Consider the following 17086-nt stretch of genomic DNA (forward strand, 5'->3'; position numbering starts at 1 on the left):
ATCTATTTCAAGTTATCCATGATGCTAAATTATACAATCAGTTAAAAATAAAGCATTTTGTTAATCTTATTTTTATTTTAATATAGCATTACTAAAATTATTTAAATTAATTATTTTTTTTGACATTTTTAGACTGTTCTTCAACAACAACGAATAATGATGGGCGAGGATGATTTAGAGAGACAGCACCACCATGTGTCTTTCACAGCTATGTTTAAGGCTGCCCAGAGACTACTTGACAAATCCATAACTTCACTTAAAGATGGTAATCATAAACTTTTAAATCTGCATTACATAGTAGCAAAAAATCATTAGTAACTTAACAAAAAATTGATAGTTAACAAAAATCTTTCTGAGCAGGGCTGATGACTGTCGAGGAAATACAAATGGAGACAGCTGGCCGTGTCGGGGCACTTATCAACAAAATGTCAGCCACTGTGGCAGCAGAGTGCCACCGACTTGGTTGCTGGGCGGTAATAGGAGATGGCACCGGTGCCCAATTAGTGGAGCCAGGTAAAAAAAATTTAAAAAAAATGTTTTAACATGAAATTACTTTGTTCTTTAAAATAAATTTTATTTATGCAATTTTATTGTTTTTGAAGGAATGAAAAACCCACTTCTGAAAGAGCACATTTTTGCACCGGACGGTTCCTTGAAAGCAACAGATTTATGCAAACTTGATACACACACTGGATTGGTTATTTTAAATCAGGGATGTGAAATCCTATTGGCTAATGGTCATGTAATGTCAGTGTCATCAGACGAGTATTTTGTACACCCACAAACAGGTAGAATTCTTGAATATTTTTGTTTTTATTTTAAAAGTCTTTTTTTTTTTGCATTTTTGTTAACTTTTTATTTTTTAAATTGCCAGGCAAGGTCATGCCAATGCAAGGAAACTTATGCTACGATCCGATTGGCTCAAAAATAGTGTTTACCGCTGATTCAGCATCTAGTGACTCAGCGAAAATTGACGAGGCTCTCATACCATTTATACCATACCCAGTTGACCCCAGAACCGGGAACTTACCCAACTTTCAGCTTCCTGTTTTGGAGAGGCGGGGTGACCTAAGATTCGGTGCTCCGATGTTTGATTTGGAAACAGGGTTAACTGTACCCATCTATGCTGTGACAATTCACCCAACAACTGGGGTTGTTCACCCACTGGGTAAGTGTTGTTAAAAATTTAAATACAATTTTTTTGTTTAAAATAATTTTTTGTTTATTTAAAAAAAAATTATCTTATAAATTGTTAATTTAAATATATTAGGTTTTTAGGTAAAATTGTTAGATAATATGCTTTTTTTTAAATGATTTTTTTAGGAGTTAAAAAATTTGTTATTATACATTCAGGTGGTTCATTCATTAGCCCAATAACAAAACTACCAACAGCTATTGAGTTGGGCTCAGTAATGCTGGAACCCCAAACTGATCGACCAGTTCCAATTCTGGGTGTTTCAATTAATCATGATGGGAAAATTGTGCCAGTAATGTGACATTTTTAATTTTATATATGAAGTTTTTGACTGAGAATTAAATCATGTCTTTGTGTAGTTTTTTTGTCTTGTGCTTGTGTTAATATAAAGGTTTTTAATTAATTTTTGCTTTTTTTAATTAAAAACCTAACCATTTTAGGTTGGAGGAACAATGTCTCCTCCAGGATCAATGAGTGCCAGGATGCAGGTTCCAATTGTTCCAGGAGATACCTTTATTGAACCTCTTAGTGGAAAGCAGTTGAGAGTCAGTTCCTTCCGCATCCTACCTAACAAGGAAGAAGGTGAGGAAGGGAGAGTGCTTCCTGGAGGTGGAGGATACAAGCTGTTCCTGGATGCGAGTGTTTTGGCTTGTGAAGTAAGAGTCCTGGATGCTCTAAGAGAATTAAGAGATGCAGTTTCAGGTAAGTTTTGGAGTTTTGTTATTTTTAGGAAGTAGGTTTTAAAAAAATTATCGGTCGAATATTATGGTATTACTAGGAATTAATCTCATTGCTTAAGGACCAAGATATATTTCGTGTTTAGCACATTTTACTTTATATTTTTATTTTTAAATTGGCTTTTAAACAATTTTTAAAAATTTATTTTGTTTTAAGGCCCTGATGCGATGTCACAAGGAGTTTCATTCAGCGCAAGACATGAAATCTCAAAACTTGAGACTGCTCTCAAAGATCTTTCTTCAAGCAGAAGAAGATGCAACATTCACAACCTCCGAGCCTCCCAAGATCTGCTTCGAAGAGAGGAGAGATGTGCAGTTCTTTCTGCAAGCGGAGGAACAGCAGGAATGATGGAGTTTGCAGCAACAGGTAATGCTAAAGAAATTTATTATAAAATTTTATTTTAAAATGTCACCTTCAAAAAAAATTTTTATTTTAACTCTAACTTTTAGGCCAACTTTTACCAATATTGGTCGGCACATCGATGAAAGACATTTCTGGATCAAACATGGACGTTCCAATCTTGGGTATTGACAAGGATAAATTTTCGGGAGCAATTCGACCACTTGCAGGCAGTATGGAGGAGCCAAGTGGACGAGGTTTAACTCCGATTATGATTGGTACACCCGGCATCGATGCTGCTTCTGGTAGGTTGAAGTTTTTACCCTTTTTTAATTTATTTCTATGTTTAAACACTTATTAAGTAGAATAAAGGCTACAAATTTTGCAAATTATTTTTTTTATTATTTTTTTTTACAAATGCAAAAAAAACTTTTTTGACGGTTATATAATTTTTTTTGTTAAGGCAAACCAGGTAAGGTGGTTGGCGCAAGGATCAATTCAGACACCAACATTGTGGTACCAGTGGTGCAGTACGGTTCCCATCATCACTTAAGGAAGAGAAAGCCTCCTATGGGAGCGGTGGCTATGCTTGAAGATGAAATTGCAGCCAGGAAGGGATCCTGGAGGAGGCAGAGGCAGAGAGAAGCGGATGTTGAGAAGAGAGTGATTGCATTACAACAAGTTTGTATTATTTATTGTTTTTTATATGTTTGTTATGCTTTTTGGTTAGCTGGTATGTTACAAAATGCAATTATCACCATCGAGTATTTTTAAAATTGTATTTCCTTTCAATTTTTTCAGGAATTGGTAAACAACATTGCCAGCCTTACTGTTGAATCTGTTGAAGAAAATTTGGATTCGATTTCTGATGTTGTTCAACAACTTTCAACCTCCCTGAAGAGAGAATCTGAAAGAAGAGAGGTAATAAAAAAAGAAAGGTTACCTGAAGTTTTAAGTCAATAACTCTAAATTTAATTAATTTTTTTTGTGAATTAAGGTTTCCCAGACTGAGCTTAGTCCAGTGTTACCACCTGATGTGCTCTCAATCTTAAGCGAAAATGACAACGAGGAAAAATTACAAGAGGAAAAAACTCATGGAAGTTATAACAAGCTGGTCGAGTCTGTAAGTAACTTGTCTTAAATACTGGAAAGTAAAATATTTTTAACTTTTTTTTTTGCTTTACCAAATATGAATAGCAAATGCATATTAAAAAGCATTACAAATATTAAAAAAATAAAAAAAATTGTTGCCTCCACCTAGGTTCGAACCTTGGTCCGCAAACTGCAATTGGAAGAAACTCGCAGAGATGAAAGATTAGCTGCAGTGGTGGGTAATAAGGATGGTCTGGCAGCTTCACAATCTCGTGAGGGAATTGTTCTCCGTTACCAACAAGCTAAGAGAAAAATACAGGTTTGTTAAAGGATAATTTTTTTGCCATTTAACTTTTAAATTTGAATACTTTTCACAAGTAAGAGGTTAATTTAACTTATAACAATTCCTCATCTCATAGTAAAAAAAAATTTATGCCTAAAATAAAAATGAATTTTTCGCAGATGGAGCTTCTTAGTCATTTGGAAGCGAGAGTTGAAAACATTGACTTGGATCTCGCTGGATTGGAATTTAATCGAGACTTCAGCGAACTCTTAACCACTGAAGCAAGAAATGTACTGAGGGGATCGACTTTGGTTGCAGGAGATTATGAAACAGTGATGAACGGAATTTATGGAGATGATGTGGAGGTAAAAAAAAAATTCGAAGCAGTGGGGATCAAACCAATGGCCCCATTAATTCAATCCTAAAATAATTGTAATAATATATATAATACAAAAAAAAAAATTTTTTGTTGTTTTTGTAGTCTTCTTCTCAAAATGAGATGATTCCATTAATCAAACAACTCATTGCTTTACTGGAAAGTGGAATGCAATTTCAACTTACTCCCGATCTTATATCTGCTCTGAGACAACCAAGCAACGCCCAGCAACAGGTAAACCGCAAAAAAATACCGGCAAAAAAAACAAAAAAATGTAATAAAAATTAAAAACAAGAGTGTTTCCAAATAATTGAATACCAGGGTTGCCAAATCACTTTGTAAATTTTTTATGTAAAAAATCGGACTCTAACTCCAGTTTTTTTTAGGCCCATGCCATGCAAGTGATGCAAGCTGCTGTGTTAAAACAACAACAAGAAATGAGAAGACAACAAAGAATGGATGGTGACGGAGCTCAAGTTGCAACCAGCTCGACAGTAAACCAATCAGCAAGGACAGAAGCTCAAATGCATGGAGTAAGTATTTTATTTTTAAAGATTTTTGTGCTTTTTAATTTACATTTAATTAAAAAATGTGTGCAGGTACCTATGACTCAATAAAATATTGTTGCTTTGCAATTTGTTTCTGACAATTGTTACTTCATCCTTTGTCAAAATTTTTGTATGCAATCATTTTAAAAATAGGCTTACAAAATTGTTTTAAATTTCTGTAAAATAAAAACATTAAAAATAATAATATCGTTTTATATTCAGGGTGTTCAAAGACTAAGAGAATCTGAAACTCTGGTTCAAAATTCTCAATTTGATGAGGTAAGCTAATATTGTATTGTAAAAAAAATATATATGTATTCACCCAATACCTATTTATAACTTAAATGTTAATGTAGCGCTTCATATAAAATAAATTTTTTTTAACAGGCTGGTGGTTTGAAATCTGGAAGCGTTGTTTCGTTTAAAGACGATTTGGATTCATCAAACAGAAATCAACCAGGTCAGTTAATTTTTCTACAAGATATCTTGCAAAAGCTGCATGTTAGCACAATTTTTTAGCCTTTAAGCCATTGGGAAGCATATTTAGTCAAAAATAATAAATGTTACATTCGGCAATTATTTAGCCACCAAAGCTGCACTGATGAAGAGGTTAAGTAGCGGAAGACTCCTGGATGCTGCAGCAACCATGGAAATGGAATCTTCTTCAACATCCAGAGAAATGATGGAGAGACATGCAATGGAAATTGCAAAACTTGAAAATGAGTTGAGAAGCGAAGAAATCTCGAAGATAAATGAGGTTTAGCAGAGAATTTTTGATATGTTTTAAGTTTTAAACAAAATGCTTTCTGAAAAATTGAGAGATTAGTTTTTTCAATTTTTTTTTATGTCTTGATAGTAGTTTGCTTAATATTTTTTAGGAGTGCAAGGCATCATGATTTTAAAAGGCATAAGAAGTAGATTAGACTTTAAACTTAAAATTATTTAAATATTTTTTCTTAGATTATTTCTGACGTAGAGAAGAAAAAGGAACTAGAGATAAATCGACTGAAAACTGAATTAAAGGAAAAATTGAAAACTTGCAAAACCGATGAAGAAAAACAGAAGGTTTGTTTACATTTATTTAATTTAGAGTAACTTTATACCTTGTTCAAGCTTTAAATACTTAAGCCAACTGTTACAATGATTTAACAAATGTTATGTTTAAGCTTAGTTGTGTTTATTTTAAGTATTTACATGAAAAAACTTCTTGTTCTCAGGTAATGATGGAATACGCTTCGAAAATTCGTGACGTGACAGAAAATTTGGAAAATGAGAAACAGGCTCGCTTGGCTGACCTGCGCAAAAAATTGGCACAAGAGCGACAAAAAAGGAAGAAAGAACTTTACAAGAAGCATGTCGAGGAAGCAAAGAAGGCCGGACTAGACCCAACAAAGGTTAAAAAATAAAAAGTTTCTAAAATAATTTTGTTGAAAAATTTTTTTATTGAAATTTATTTTTTTTTTTTGTAAAGGTTGTCACTGACATTACTGAGGAAAATGAAGAGGAGGTTAACAAGGATCTGCTCCTCCTCGCTCAACAACAAGAGAAGTTGATCGCCGAGTTAAGAGCTGCATATGCAGAAGAGGAGGAGGATGACTCAGAAGAAGGAAGAGCAAAGAAAAATGCAGCAATGGAGGCAAGAATCAAAGCACTAAATGCTGGCAGACATGTAAGATTTTTAAATTAAGCTTTTAATGTTTTAAATAATATGAAAAAAAATAATTGATTTTTTTATATTTATCCTCAATTTTTGGTATTAGTCGACTTTACGTCCTTAACATAAAGGAACTTTGTTATCACAACTTAGTCTTGAGTTGCTTTTGGCTGCAATATTGCCTTACTTAAGGGCACTACAGTACGAGGGTAGTGGGGTTCAAACCCAAGACCTTATGTAGTAAAGTGTTGCAACTATTACACCACTGCGCTGCCAGTCATTTTATAAAAAATGTAATTTAAAATTATGCTGCTAATTTAAAATTGTCAAAATATTTTCAGTCATCAATTGTATCGGAAAGTGGAATTAACGAATTGCTGGCTGCCGCTAACGAGGATGAAAATAGAAGAGATAATTTGAGGACAAACATGAAGGACAGAATGAAGCAGAGGAGAGCACAAAGAAGAAGCACAAGAAGAGATTCTCTCCTAGCTCAAGGTTTAAATTTTTTATAAAATTGAGTATTTAAATTAGTAAATTATTATTTGTTAAAATTAGTATTTACTTACTTTTGTTTGGTATTTTTTTTTTAGTATTTACTGTATTTTTGCTCTGACACTGTTTTGTACGGTTTTGTATAAAAATAACCTATTATATTTATCTCTTGCACAGCAACAAACAAAGATGGAACTGCACAATTGCTCTCACCTGCCCAAGCAGAACTGGTTGAAGCCGGTTTAATCCAGATGCAACTGGACGAAGAAGCCAGAATGGATGCCATGCTGTTATCTGCTCTTAGTGAGGTACATACAACAATGACTCAATAATATATTTTATTAAACAAAATTACATTAAATTAATTTTCATTAATGGTTGAGCTATCAAACTTAAAAATATTCTTACACCAGGAATCGAACCCTGACTCCAGGGTGAAAGCCAAGAACTTTTTTCCTTAAAAAAATATTTTTTGTTTTTAGGCTGAGTTAGAAATGGGAGAAGCGCACCAAGCTGAAATGTTGAAGAAATTGATGGAAAACTCTAACGTGGAAGTGCAAGAGAGGGACAGAATAATGCAGGAATACAAAAACTCGGCCGAGGAAATTCGTGAAAAACTTTCAAGCGAAAAGAACAAACAGGTGTGTTTGTGTAAAAATTGGATTTTTTTAGTAACATGATTTTTAAGAACTTAATATTAACTGTTTATGCTTATATTATATTTGTTTTTACCTTCAATTGCAAAAAAACACTTTTGGGGTTTTTATTAAAGTTTATTTAAGGGTTTTTATTAAAGTTTATTTTTTGGAGTTTGATTTCTAGGTTAATAGCTTTTATGTGTTTAATTTATGTTTTTTGTGGTTTACAGAAAGAAAAACTTATGGCCCGTCTCCAAGCAAGAAAGAAACTACAAGAGGACATATCAAAAGAGAATTCTGTAGCAAAACAAATGGCTAAGGTTGCAGAAACGAAAAAGACTGGATTGGTGGCTGAGAAGGTTCAAGAACACATCAACGATGCAACTGAATCTTCAATTGCTACCAGACAACAACTTATGGAGGCTCAGGTAGGAAAAGAGTTAAAATATGTGTTTAATTATGGTAGATAAGGCACTAATGTTGTATTCAGTGCATCGTGTAGAACTGTTCAGTTTAAAAATGATTGTAATAAAATATTCAATTTCTATGTTAAAAATATTTTAGGTTGAAGCTTTATCCTCACTCGAAGTCGAACACATGGAGGCTCAGAAGAAACTCCAACTTGAAATCATGAGCGAAGAAACCAATCGTAAGAATCAGTTTTGTTAGATTATTGAAATTATTTCTAACCCTTTTACCATTTATATATTTTGCCTGATCAAATTATTATTAAAAATAATACCAGTTTAAAAATTGTTTTACACTGATTGGTTTATTTTTTGGTTTTTAGAAGTAAATGAGATAGACTCGAGAATGCATGAGCAGGCACAGTTGCAACTAGCTGCTGCAGCAAGTCGTGCACAAGCTGAAGCCAGAGACAAAAACTTAACCGACAAACAGACCAAGAAACTGATCAAGGAATATCAGAAACAGGTATAATATTTATTAAATTGCTTTTTATTTATTTGTTAAGTTTCGATGTGGAAAGGCTGACTTAACTGTCTAAACATAGGGTTACATTTGTTACCCTGACCTGGTATTAAGTTGCATCGGAAAAATAGATAAACTGTTAAAAATTTTGCTTCATCGATCTACCAATTATAGCTCCTTACTATGCTACTCTGTAAAATGAAAGTAATAAAAATCAACCTCAAAATGTCATGTTATGATACTAACTATTTTAATATACCGTTCATAATAATTTTTTTATAAAATAACATGTAAAAACTGCCCCACAATTATATTCTGTGATTTAACTTTTAGGCCGAGTCGTTGAACAACTCACTGGTGAGTGAGAAGAAGAGACAAGTTGAAGCCATGAAAGAGAAACTGAGAAAGAGAAAGGAAATGAAGGAGAAACATCTTAGCGAAAAACATAATGTAATTTTTTGTAGATTAAGCTTTGTTTGTTTGTTGCCTTTTTAATTCAATGTCTTTATTTCATATTTGGTTTAAACATATACATATAATTTTAATCACTAATTTTTAAGTGACTTTGCCAATTCTGTTCTGTACTTTACTGTCCTACATTTTTTTAAGACCTGAAAAGTAAGGATATTTTTTTATAAAATGAAATTATTTATAATTACTTAACAAAAAATTCAATTTTTAAACAGGCTGAAACGGAACAAAAACTTGTTGACCTTAAAGCTCAGAGAGATGAAAAGGCCTCGAGTCAAACCAAGAACTCTGAACTCGGTGCCGTGGCTGCTATGGCAACAAAGTCTGGCGGGGTCAACTCAGACTTGAGTCAATTCTGTCGGGATATCCTGTTCCCTCGCCACTTGGAGGAGATGGCCAGTTTGAGTGAAAGACTCGGACGAGAAATGGAAGCAGTCAAAAAACAGGCTGAGTCAGAAGTAAGTTTAATTTTTTTGAGTTAAAACTAAGTAATTATTTAAGTCTAGTGTGAGTGTACGTAAGTGTTAAAATTGTATGATTTTTGTAGATATCGCTTGAGCGTGACGAAGCGAAAGATCGGTTGATGACTCAGCACGAGGAAGAGATCAAGGAATTGTTGTTAAGTCAGGCCGGCGAGTCGGCTAAAAAAGTAATGAAGAAAAAGAAGGAGTTGCAGACAAAACACGAGAAGGGTTAGTTTTTTTTAAATTTCTTTGATCAGTGATTAAATTTGAACTTAAAGCAATAGACATTGAATCTCCTAGTGTCTAATGCTATATTACCAAACTCCTAATTTGCAGAAAATAATACTGATCCTTGATCTCGACTTTGTTTTCATTGTTTGCAAGACATTTTTAAGGTATAAAATTTCGCTAAAAAAAATAACTTTTATTTTTAGCTCTGAAAGAATTTGACAGCAAAACTGATGATGTCATCAAAACTGCGGTGAAAAAGGCTTCCGCTTCACTTACCATCGACCAAGCTGAACAAAAACTGAAATTGCGAGAAAATCACCTAATAGAATTGGCTGACGTTATGAGGCAGCTAGACCCAGAAGCGGTAAAAAATTTGATCATTTTATATTTTAAACCTGTTAAAATATTTACCAGAAATTTTAATGGTTTTTGCTTTTTCAGGCCCTTATCCACAACTACGGGGAGGAAGCAGCAAAGGCGGCCGAGGAAGCTCGAATCTTCCGCGAGAACAAAAAGAGAGACACTGACGCCAAGATCCAAAAACTGAAAGACGAGAGAAGGAAAAAGGAAAAGAAAGGTATTTCTATTGTTTTCATGATTCAAGGCATTTAATTTCTTAAGGTCATTTTGCGAAACTTACCAACAGATTCGTTACTTATATAATTAATTAAAGTTGCCTTACCTCATATGTTAGCTGTTAAAGTTGCTGCATGCCTTAAAGGTAAAAAAAAGAAATAAAGAAAATTTATAAAAAAATATCAGAAATAAAAAATTTTGTTCAGCAAACCGCGATATCAGCAAAAAAGTCGAGGCACTGGAGAAAGAAGTCTCACAGACGTCTCTCGTGCTCCGGAATCAAAATGAGGCTGAGATGAACGATCTGGAGGCGGCCAAACGAAACGAGCTGCAAAACCGAGAACAGGAAATTCTTGCATCTAACGTCTCACAAGATGAGAAGGAAAAACTTTTGGCTGAACATCGAGCACACATGGAACAGTTAGAAGTAAGAATTAATCTTTAAATCTTTTTTTCATTTTTAGCTAAACACGAGGTTTAATAAAATACTGACATTTTATTATTGCAGTTAAATTCGAGTGTATTCAAAAGTTTAAAAGTTGGATTAAAATTGGATTTTTTTCCGATTTTTTTTAAATACATAAAAATTTCCAGCTGAACCTCGCCTCTGATCGTGAGCGCAACAGAGAAAAACTAAACAAGAGATTGGCGGAAAGGAGAAAGAAACTGGGAGCAAAGGTGGAGGAGATGCAGCAAGATGCGAGAGAGAAGATCGACAAGGAGGAGGCAGACGAAATCACTAAGATTACAGAGAAGGCTGCAAAAGATTTGGAGGCAAGGGAAGAAGATCTGCAAAAGCAAGACACGGCAAGGTAAAAAAGTTTTTTTTTTTTTAAATTATCTGTAATCTGCCTGTAATATGTAGAGTATATAATAGAAACCCAAATCTCTAATAATTTGATTATTTGAAAATATTTTATAGTTTGCATTCTATGGATGCCATTCTCGATCCAAATCCTCCAAACTTTGATCAAAATTTTGTTGCTGGAATTCCACTGTTAGCTGGAAGCGTACCTGCAGACTGGAGCACGATGCTACAAAATTCTTCTTTCTTCAACGTAAGATACAGCATTTTTTAAATCAGTTTAAGTTGTAATATTATAATCTATTTATACATATTTTAAAGGAATTGCAAGAGGTAGAAAGCAGGCTTCAGTTACATCTTAAATCCTCTAAAGAAAACGTAAAGGGTTCGAACAACTTTCCATTCATTGACATACAGGTAAACATATAAAACTTTACTTAAAACTATCTAAACGCGAACCAGTGTTAATATTGACTGCTTTAATGTTCACAAACAATTTAAGACTTGGCCGGTGTAACCATAGTTACCCTAGGTTTAGTTTGTTAAGCCGAGCTTTCCAAATCGAGAATTAACAAATATAAATAAATATGAAATTCTTTTTTAGTTGGGTTATCACAGTTTTGTATAATACTTTGTTTAAATTGCTAGGATGCACAATGGCTGCTTAGCGAGAACCTGGTACCAACTGATCTACATCAACTAACACCAAGCCAGTTTGTTATTTACCGATTCGGTTTGTTCGTGGTCAAGATGCTGCAGCAGGTGCTTGAGGTATGTAACTTTCAGTTTCAGACTTTGGTTTATTAAAAAAAAAAAACTCATATTTTGAACCGTTGACCTTACCAGACCGAGGAAATTACACTTCTGCTCGCCGACCATCTCCCTGAGAACAACTACACCCGCAACGCTTTCCGACGCTCCTTCTTCTACCAGAGGTCTCGCCGTCTCTTGTTCGTCAGATCCGAGAGAGTGACGTCAGTGGGCGATTTTGTTATGGTGTTGATTCACTGCATGGCCCACGTGGCTGTTGGCCAGTTGGAAGACGACTCTGACCCCTATTTCTTAAGAGCATTTTACAAGGTAACATGGAAATAAGTTGTCACATTTTATTCAACATAGGCTTAAGGAAACGGAATTTTGTTGGGCTTAAATTAGTTTTGAACATGCCATTATTCAAATAAGAAATGTATATATATTTTTATTGTATAAAATATTTTTACTGTTTTTAGGCGCTGAAAATTACTTGCGAAGATTTGTTCTTCTCGCGTGCCCGCGTCGCCAGTTCTAACTCGGCACCACGTTCGCTAGGCGGGCCTCTGGATGTCACTCCACTTGAGACTGCGAGCGGCTTGGAAGAGAAAGTCAACGTAATGGACGATTTGATTGACACTAACGTTTTCATTCCAACTTCGCATCATTTCTCAAAAGAGGTCAATCCACATTTTTTGATTTTGTTTTAAAGATTAAATATTTAAACTTATATAAAAATTCTGTTTTTAATTCGCAAAACAGGGTTTGCAAGAAAGGTTAGCGACTTTTGGAAAATTCGGCAACATGGACGTCTTGCGCCACTTGGCGGTGAACGGGACTTCGAATTTAGCAAGAGACGACGAAATGATGACGTCACGATTAAGACAACTGCAAAACGCCGACGGCTCCACCTCCAAGTAAGTAAAGGAATAAAGTCAAGCTAGTGACCACTGTTGTGTAATTTACACGCTGAAAGGAAACAATTATGACGTCATTGAAAGGAGGAAAACCCACAATTGCAAATGAAGCAAATAACTACTTTTTTCAATTTGTAGGTTTAAGCCAACGGCAACTCTACCAGCACCACTCTCCAACACTGCACGTGACATCATACGCCAGCAAGCCGCCAGACTGCAACAGAGACTGGACGCGGTCGGGCGCGAACTGATGACGTGTGCAATGAGTCAGGGTGACGTCACAAAGGCAATCGGAGAAGGCAATAGTGGTACGTAAAAAATTAATAATTTATTATATATTTCTACACAAATAGTATGAATAACTGAAACGTTGATTTTAAGTTTTTTTTTTAAATTTTTTTTATTTAATTTGCAGACGAGAACAGAAAACGTCATCTCGAGAATCTTAAACAGCAAAAGGAAAATTTGACCAGACAAATTCGACACTCGAAGTCAGAACTGGATAAAAAAAACTTGTTGTTAAAATTCTAAAGTCAATCTGAAGATACTTGTACATAGTAAGCAAAAGAAAGGGCCGTGGCCTAAAGACTTGAAAAAACGATTTTATGTAGTTTTTTATGTTAGAATATTTTTATTTAAATTTTTAATTTTCCATAAATGTTTTTGTTTTCCGCAAGCTGTATTATAGAGACTGTGAATTTTGTGTTATACAATTTTAAATTAAATGGCGTGCAATTTCTTTTTTTTTTGTATATTTTTATACATATATATATCAATTTTATATTCTTAATTTGTCGTACTTACAGTTGAGCACAAGTTTATGCTGTTAATATTCGCGCAGTGTCCCTTCTTATTAAATCCAGTTAGAAAAGCGTTATATTATTCAATTTTGCACTCTAGTTTCTTTTTGTCAAGTTGATCATATAATTGTAGCAATATAAACACCACACCACTTTACTTGCCTTTGTTGTATATGAAAAAGTATTTCCTTAATTTATTTACGCTTATGTTAAACCAGGAACCGGAATTTAAATTGAAGCGCTGGTAATAACTGGGCAATACTTCGCAAGTATGGCACAGTTATCTAGACGCTAGCTAAAAAAATGAGCAGGAGACATTTTAAAATAGATGATTGCTATTTAAAGTTTATATAAATATTTAATTTTGTAATTATTTTTACCGCAAGATGGTGCACGAGAGTCGTTTTTTTTCAAATTTTATTTTTTGATAAAAACGTGATTTTTAAATTGTTAAAAACAGATTTAAAACGTTTGGATGGGTTATAGTAGACTGTAAGTGCCTTTTTTGCAAAAAAATGCCAAAATATTTTTTTTTTATTTTTGGCCAAATTTAGCAAAAACACCAAGGCTTATTTATACCCTTGTAGAAAATGCCAAAAATCGCTATTTTCGGGGAGAAAATGAAATCACCAAAATTCAAAAAAAAACTTGATTTTAAAGACGTTAATTTGATTAAAATTGGACTGAAAGGAATTTTTTGCGCCAAAATACCCAAAAATCGTTTTTTAAATTTTATAATTATTTTTTTACTGCAAGATGGTGCACGAGAGTCGTTTTTTTCAAATTTTATTTTTTGATAAAAACGTGATTTTTAAATTGTTAAAAACAGATTTAAAACGTTTGGATGGGTTATAGTAGACTGTAAGTGCCTTTTTTGCAAAAAAATGCCAAAATATTTTTTTTTTATTTTTGGCCAAATTTAGCAAAAACACCAAGGCTTATTTATACCCTTGTAGAAAATGCCAAAAATCGCTATTTTCGGGGAGAAAATGAAATCACCAAAATTCAAAAAAAAACTTGATTTTAAAGACGTTAATTTGATTAAAATTGGACTGAAAGGAATTTTTTGCGCCAAAATACCCAAAAATCGTTTTTTAAATTTTATAATTATTTTTTTTACTGCAAGATGGTGCACGAGAGTCGTTTTTTTCAAATTTTATTTTTTGATAAAAACGTGATTTTTAAATTGTTAAAAACAGATTTAAACGTTTGGATGGGTTATAGTAGACTGTAAGTGCCTTTTTTGCAAAAAAATGCCAAAATATTTTTTTTTTATTTTTGGCCAAATTTAGCAAAAACACCAAGGCTTATTTATACCCTTGTAGAAAATGCCAAAAATCGCTATTTTCGGGGAGAAAATGAAATCACCAAAATTCAAAAAAAAACTTGATTTTAAAGACGTTAATTTGATTAAAATTGGACTGAAAGGAATTTTTTGCGCCAAAATACCCAAAAATCGTTTTTTAAATTTTATAATTATTTTTTTTACTGCAAGATGGTGCACGAGAGTCGTTTTTTTCAAATTTTATTTTTTGATAAAAACGTGATTTTTAAATTGTTAAAAACAGATTTAAATTGTTAGGATGGCTTATAGTAGACTGTAAGTGCCTTTTTTGCAAAAAAATGCCATTATTTTTTTTTCATTTTTGGCTAAATTTAGCAAAAACACCAAGGGGATAATACCCTTGTAGAAAATGCCAAAAATCGCTATTTTCGGGAAAAAAATGAAATCACCAAAATTCAAAAAAAACTTGATTTTAAAGACGTTAATTTGATTAAAAGGAATTTTTTTGCGCCAAAATACCCAAAAATCGTTTTTTAAATTTTATAATTATTTTTTTTACTGCAAGATGGTGCACGAGAGTCGTTTTTTTCAAATTTTATTTTTTGATAAAAACGTGATTTTTAAATTGTTAAAAACAGATTTAAATTGTTAGGATGGCTTATAGTAGACTGTAAGTGCCTTTTTTGCAAAAAAATGCCAAAATATTTTTTTTTCATTTTCGGCCAAATTTAGCAAAAACACCAAGGTTGTATAAAAAAGTTTATATAAATATCTGCCTATTTATATTACATCATTTTGTTATATAAATGTAGCTTATTACTTTAGTTGGAAATTATTTTTCGTTGGACGTAGCAGATTAGTTAAATATTATTACAAATAAATCGTGCTTTTTAATCCTCCCGCTTAGCTTAGTGGTAAAGGCGGGTGTCTGTTAAGCAGTTAGCTCCGGTTCGATTACACGATTGAGTATTCGTCAAGTGTAGTAAAAACAATGTTTTGAACAAAACTTGCAAGAAGTTTCTACGTTTGAACAAAAGTGCAGAAGATTAGGTATTTATTTAGTTGGACCTATCACACAATAGTTAAATATCATTACAAATAAAGGTAGAATTTTCATCTTCCCCGTTAGCCTAGTGTTTAAGGCGCTTGACTGCTAATCAGTTAACTCGGGTTCGATTCCACAATTGGGCATCTTCAACAGTGGAAGAAACAATGTTTTTAACAAAACTTTCAAGAAGTGTTTAAGTTTGAACGAAAGTACCCTCGAAAGTGCAGATGTTGAGGTGCCGCCACGACAGCTGGAGTGGACAGTCGACTACTTGTGAGTTGGCTATGCTGGGGTCGATACCCAGCTCGGCATGGGGCACGGGCCCACAAGGCGAATAAACGTCGCCTCTTCGGAGTACTAGGCGCACATACCTCGGACTGTGTGTTCGCACACCTAAGGGGTTTCGAGCGACGACGACGTTGCGGTTGTTCAAGCCAACCATAATAAGTCGAATCACAGTTCGGGTTAAAGTAATACCGCCCTCGACGGATGTGGCGGGTCCAACAACCCGGACAACAGTGGTTTGTCAAAATTTTCTTTTAGTACTAAGTATCTAAAGTATCTAAAGTATCTCAAGTTCTTTAAGTGTCTAAAAGTATTTTGAAGTTTAAGTGTCTAAAAGTAAAATTTTTTTTGGGCGGAGTTCTCTCTCGCTCCACCGCCGGAGGCGGTGTTCGAACCGGCGACGCCTAGCCGGCTCCCATCCTTCGGCGATGGTTAGTCGGCGACGTGTCACCTGTGCCGAAGCTGGGTATCGAACCCAGCATAGCCGACTCGCAAGTATTCGACTGTTCCACACCAGCTAGCGTGGCGGCACCTAATCTTCTGCATTTTGGAGGGTACATTCGTTCAAACGTAGACACTTGGTTGAAAGATTTGTTCAAAACATTATTTCGTGCACTCTTCAAGAACACCCAACCGTGGAATCGAACCCGAGCTGGATGCTTTGCAGCCTGACGCTCTAACCACTGAGCTAACGCGAGAGTTGAAAGATCGAGGTTTATTTGTAAAGATATTCAAACGTAGACACTTGGTTAAAAGATTTGTTTAAAACATTGATTTTACGACTCTTGAAGATGCCCATTCGTAGAATCAAACCCGAATTTACTGATTAGCGGACAAGCGCCCTAACCACTAGGCTAACGGAGAAGATAAATGCGCACCCTTTTTTTGTAATGATAATTAACTATAGTATATTGCAAAATGATGCACGAGAGTCGCTTTTTTTCAGATTTTATATTTTAATGAAACATGTTATTTAAATTGTTAAAAACAGGTTTAAAACGTTAGGATGGCTTATAGTACTGTAAGTGCCTTTTTTGCAAAAAAAATGCAAAATATTTTTTTTTTCGTTTTCGGCCAAATTTAGCAAAAACACCAAAGCTACCCTTGTAGAAAATGCCAAAAATCGCTGTATTGGGGGAAAAAAATAAGTCACCGAAATTTGACAA

The 17086-nt window shown here is 34.0% G+C and overlaps 1 protein-coding gene across 1 annotated transcript in view; it reads left to right on the forward strand.

The window, feature by feature from the left end:
• LOC145755530 (uncharacterized) overlaps positions 1–13453 on the forward strand; it is a 51515-nt gene extending 38062 nt beyond the window's left edge. Inside the window, exons 87-128 of the mRNA XM_082571769.1 lie at positions 133–265; positions 361–513; positions 603–788; positions 875–1168; positions 1354–1487; positions 1636–1897; positions 2090–2299; positions 2383–2577; positions 2736–2953; positions 3074–3193; positions 3270–3395; positions 3534–3683; positions 3827–4012; positions 4129–4257; positions 4410–4556; positions 4794–4850; positions 4959–5031; positions 5156–5328; positions 5532–5636; positions 5789–5965; positions 6043–6240; positions 6567–6723; positions 6898–7028; positions 7203–7361; positions 7589–7786; positions 7923–8007; positions 8149–8291; positions 8622–8738; positions 8975–9217; positions 9307–9451; positions 9658–9818; positions 9896–10031; positions 10237–10457; positions 10625–10842; positions 10953–11088; positions 11157–11252; positions 11484–11606; positions 11682–11915; positions 12065–12265; positions 12348–12502; positions 12641–12810; positions 12918–13453. Coding sequence (XP_082427895.1) covers positions 133–265; positions 361–513; positions 603–788; positions 875–1168; positions 1354–1487; positions 1636–1897; positions 2090–2299; positions 2383–2577; positions 2736–2953; positions 3074–3193; positions 3270–3395; positions 3534–3683; positions 3827–4012; positions 4129–4257; positions 4410–4556; positions 4794–4850; positions 4959–5031; positions 5156–5328; positions 5532–5636; positions 5789–5965; positions 6043–6240; positions 6567–6723; positions 6898–7028; positions 7203–7361; positions 7589–7786; positions 7923–8007; positions 8149–8291; positions 8622–8738; positions 8975–9217; positions 9307–9451; positions 9658–9818; positions 9896–10031; positions 10237–10457; positions 10625–10842; positions 10953–11088; positions 11157–11252; positions 11484–11606; positions 11682–11915; positions 12065–12265; positions 12348–12502; positions 12641–12810; positions 12918–13033 — 6771 coding nt within the window. The 3' untranslated portion in view covers positions 13034–13453. The remainder of the gene's footprint in view (positions 1–132; positions 266–360; positions 514–602; positions 789–874; positions 1169–1353; positions 1488–1635; positions 1898–2089; positions 2300–2382; positions 2578–2735; positions 2954–3073; positions 3194–3269; positions 3396–3533; positions 3684–3826; positions 4013–4128; positions 4258–4409; positions 4557–4793; positions 4851–4958; positions 5032–5155; positions 5329–5531; positions 5637–5788; positions 5966–6042; positions 6241–6566; positions 6724–6897; positions 7029–7202; positions 7362–7588; positions 7787–7922; positions 8008–8148; positions 8292–8621; positions 8739–8974; positions 9218–9306; positions 9452–9657; positions 9819–9895; positions 10032–10236; positions 10458–10624; positions 10843–10952; positions 11089–11156; positions 11253–11483; positions 11607–11681; positions 11916–12064; positions 12266–12347; positions 12503–12640; positions 12811–12917) is intronic.
• Positions 13454–17086: the final 3633 nt, after the last annotated feature.

Source organism: Corella eumyota, chromosome 6 (genome assembly GCF_963082875.1).
Source record: "Corella eumyota chromosome 6, kaCorEumy4.1, whole genome shotgun sequence".
NCBI classification, from domain to species: domain Eukaryota; kingdom Metazoa; phylum Chordata; class Ascidiacea; order Phlebobranchia; family Corellidae; genus Corella; species Corella eumyota.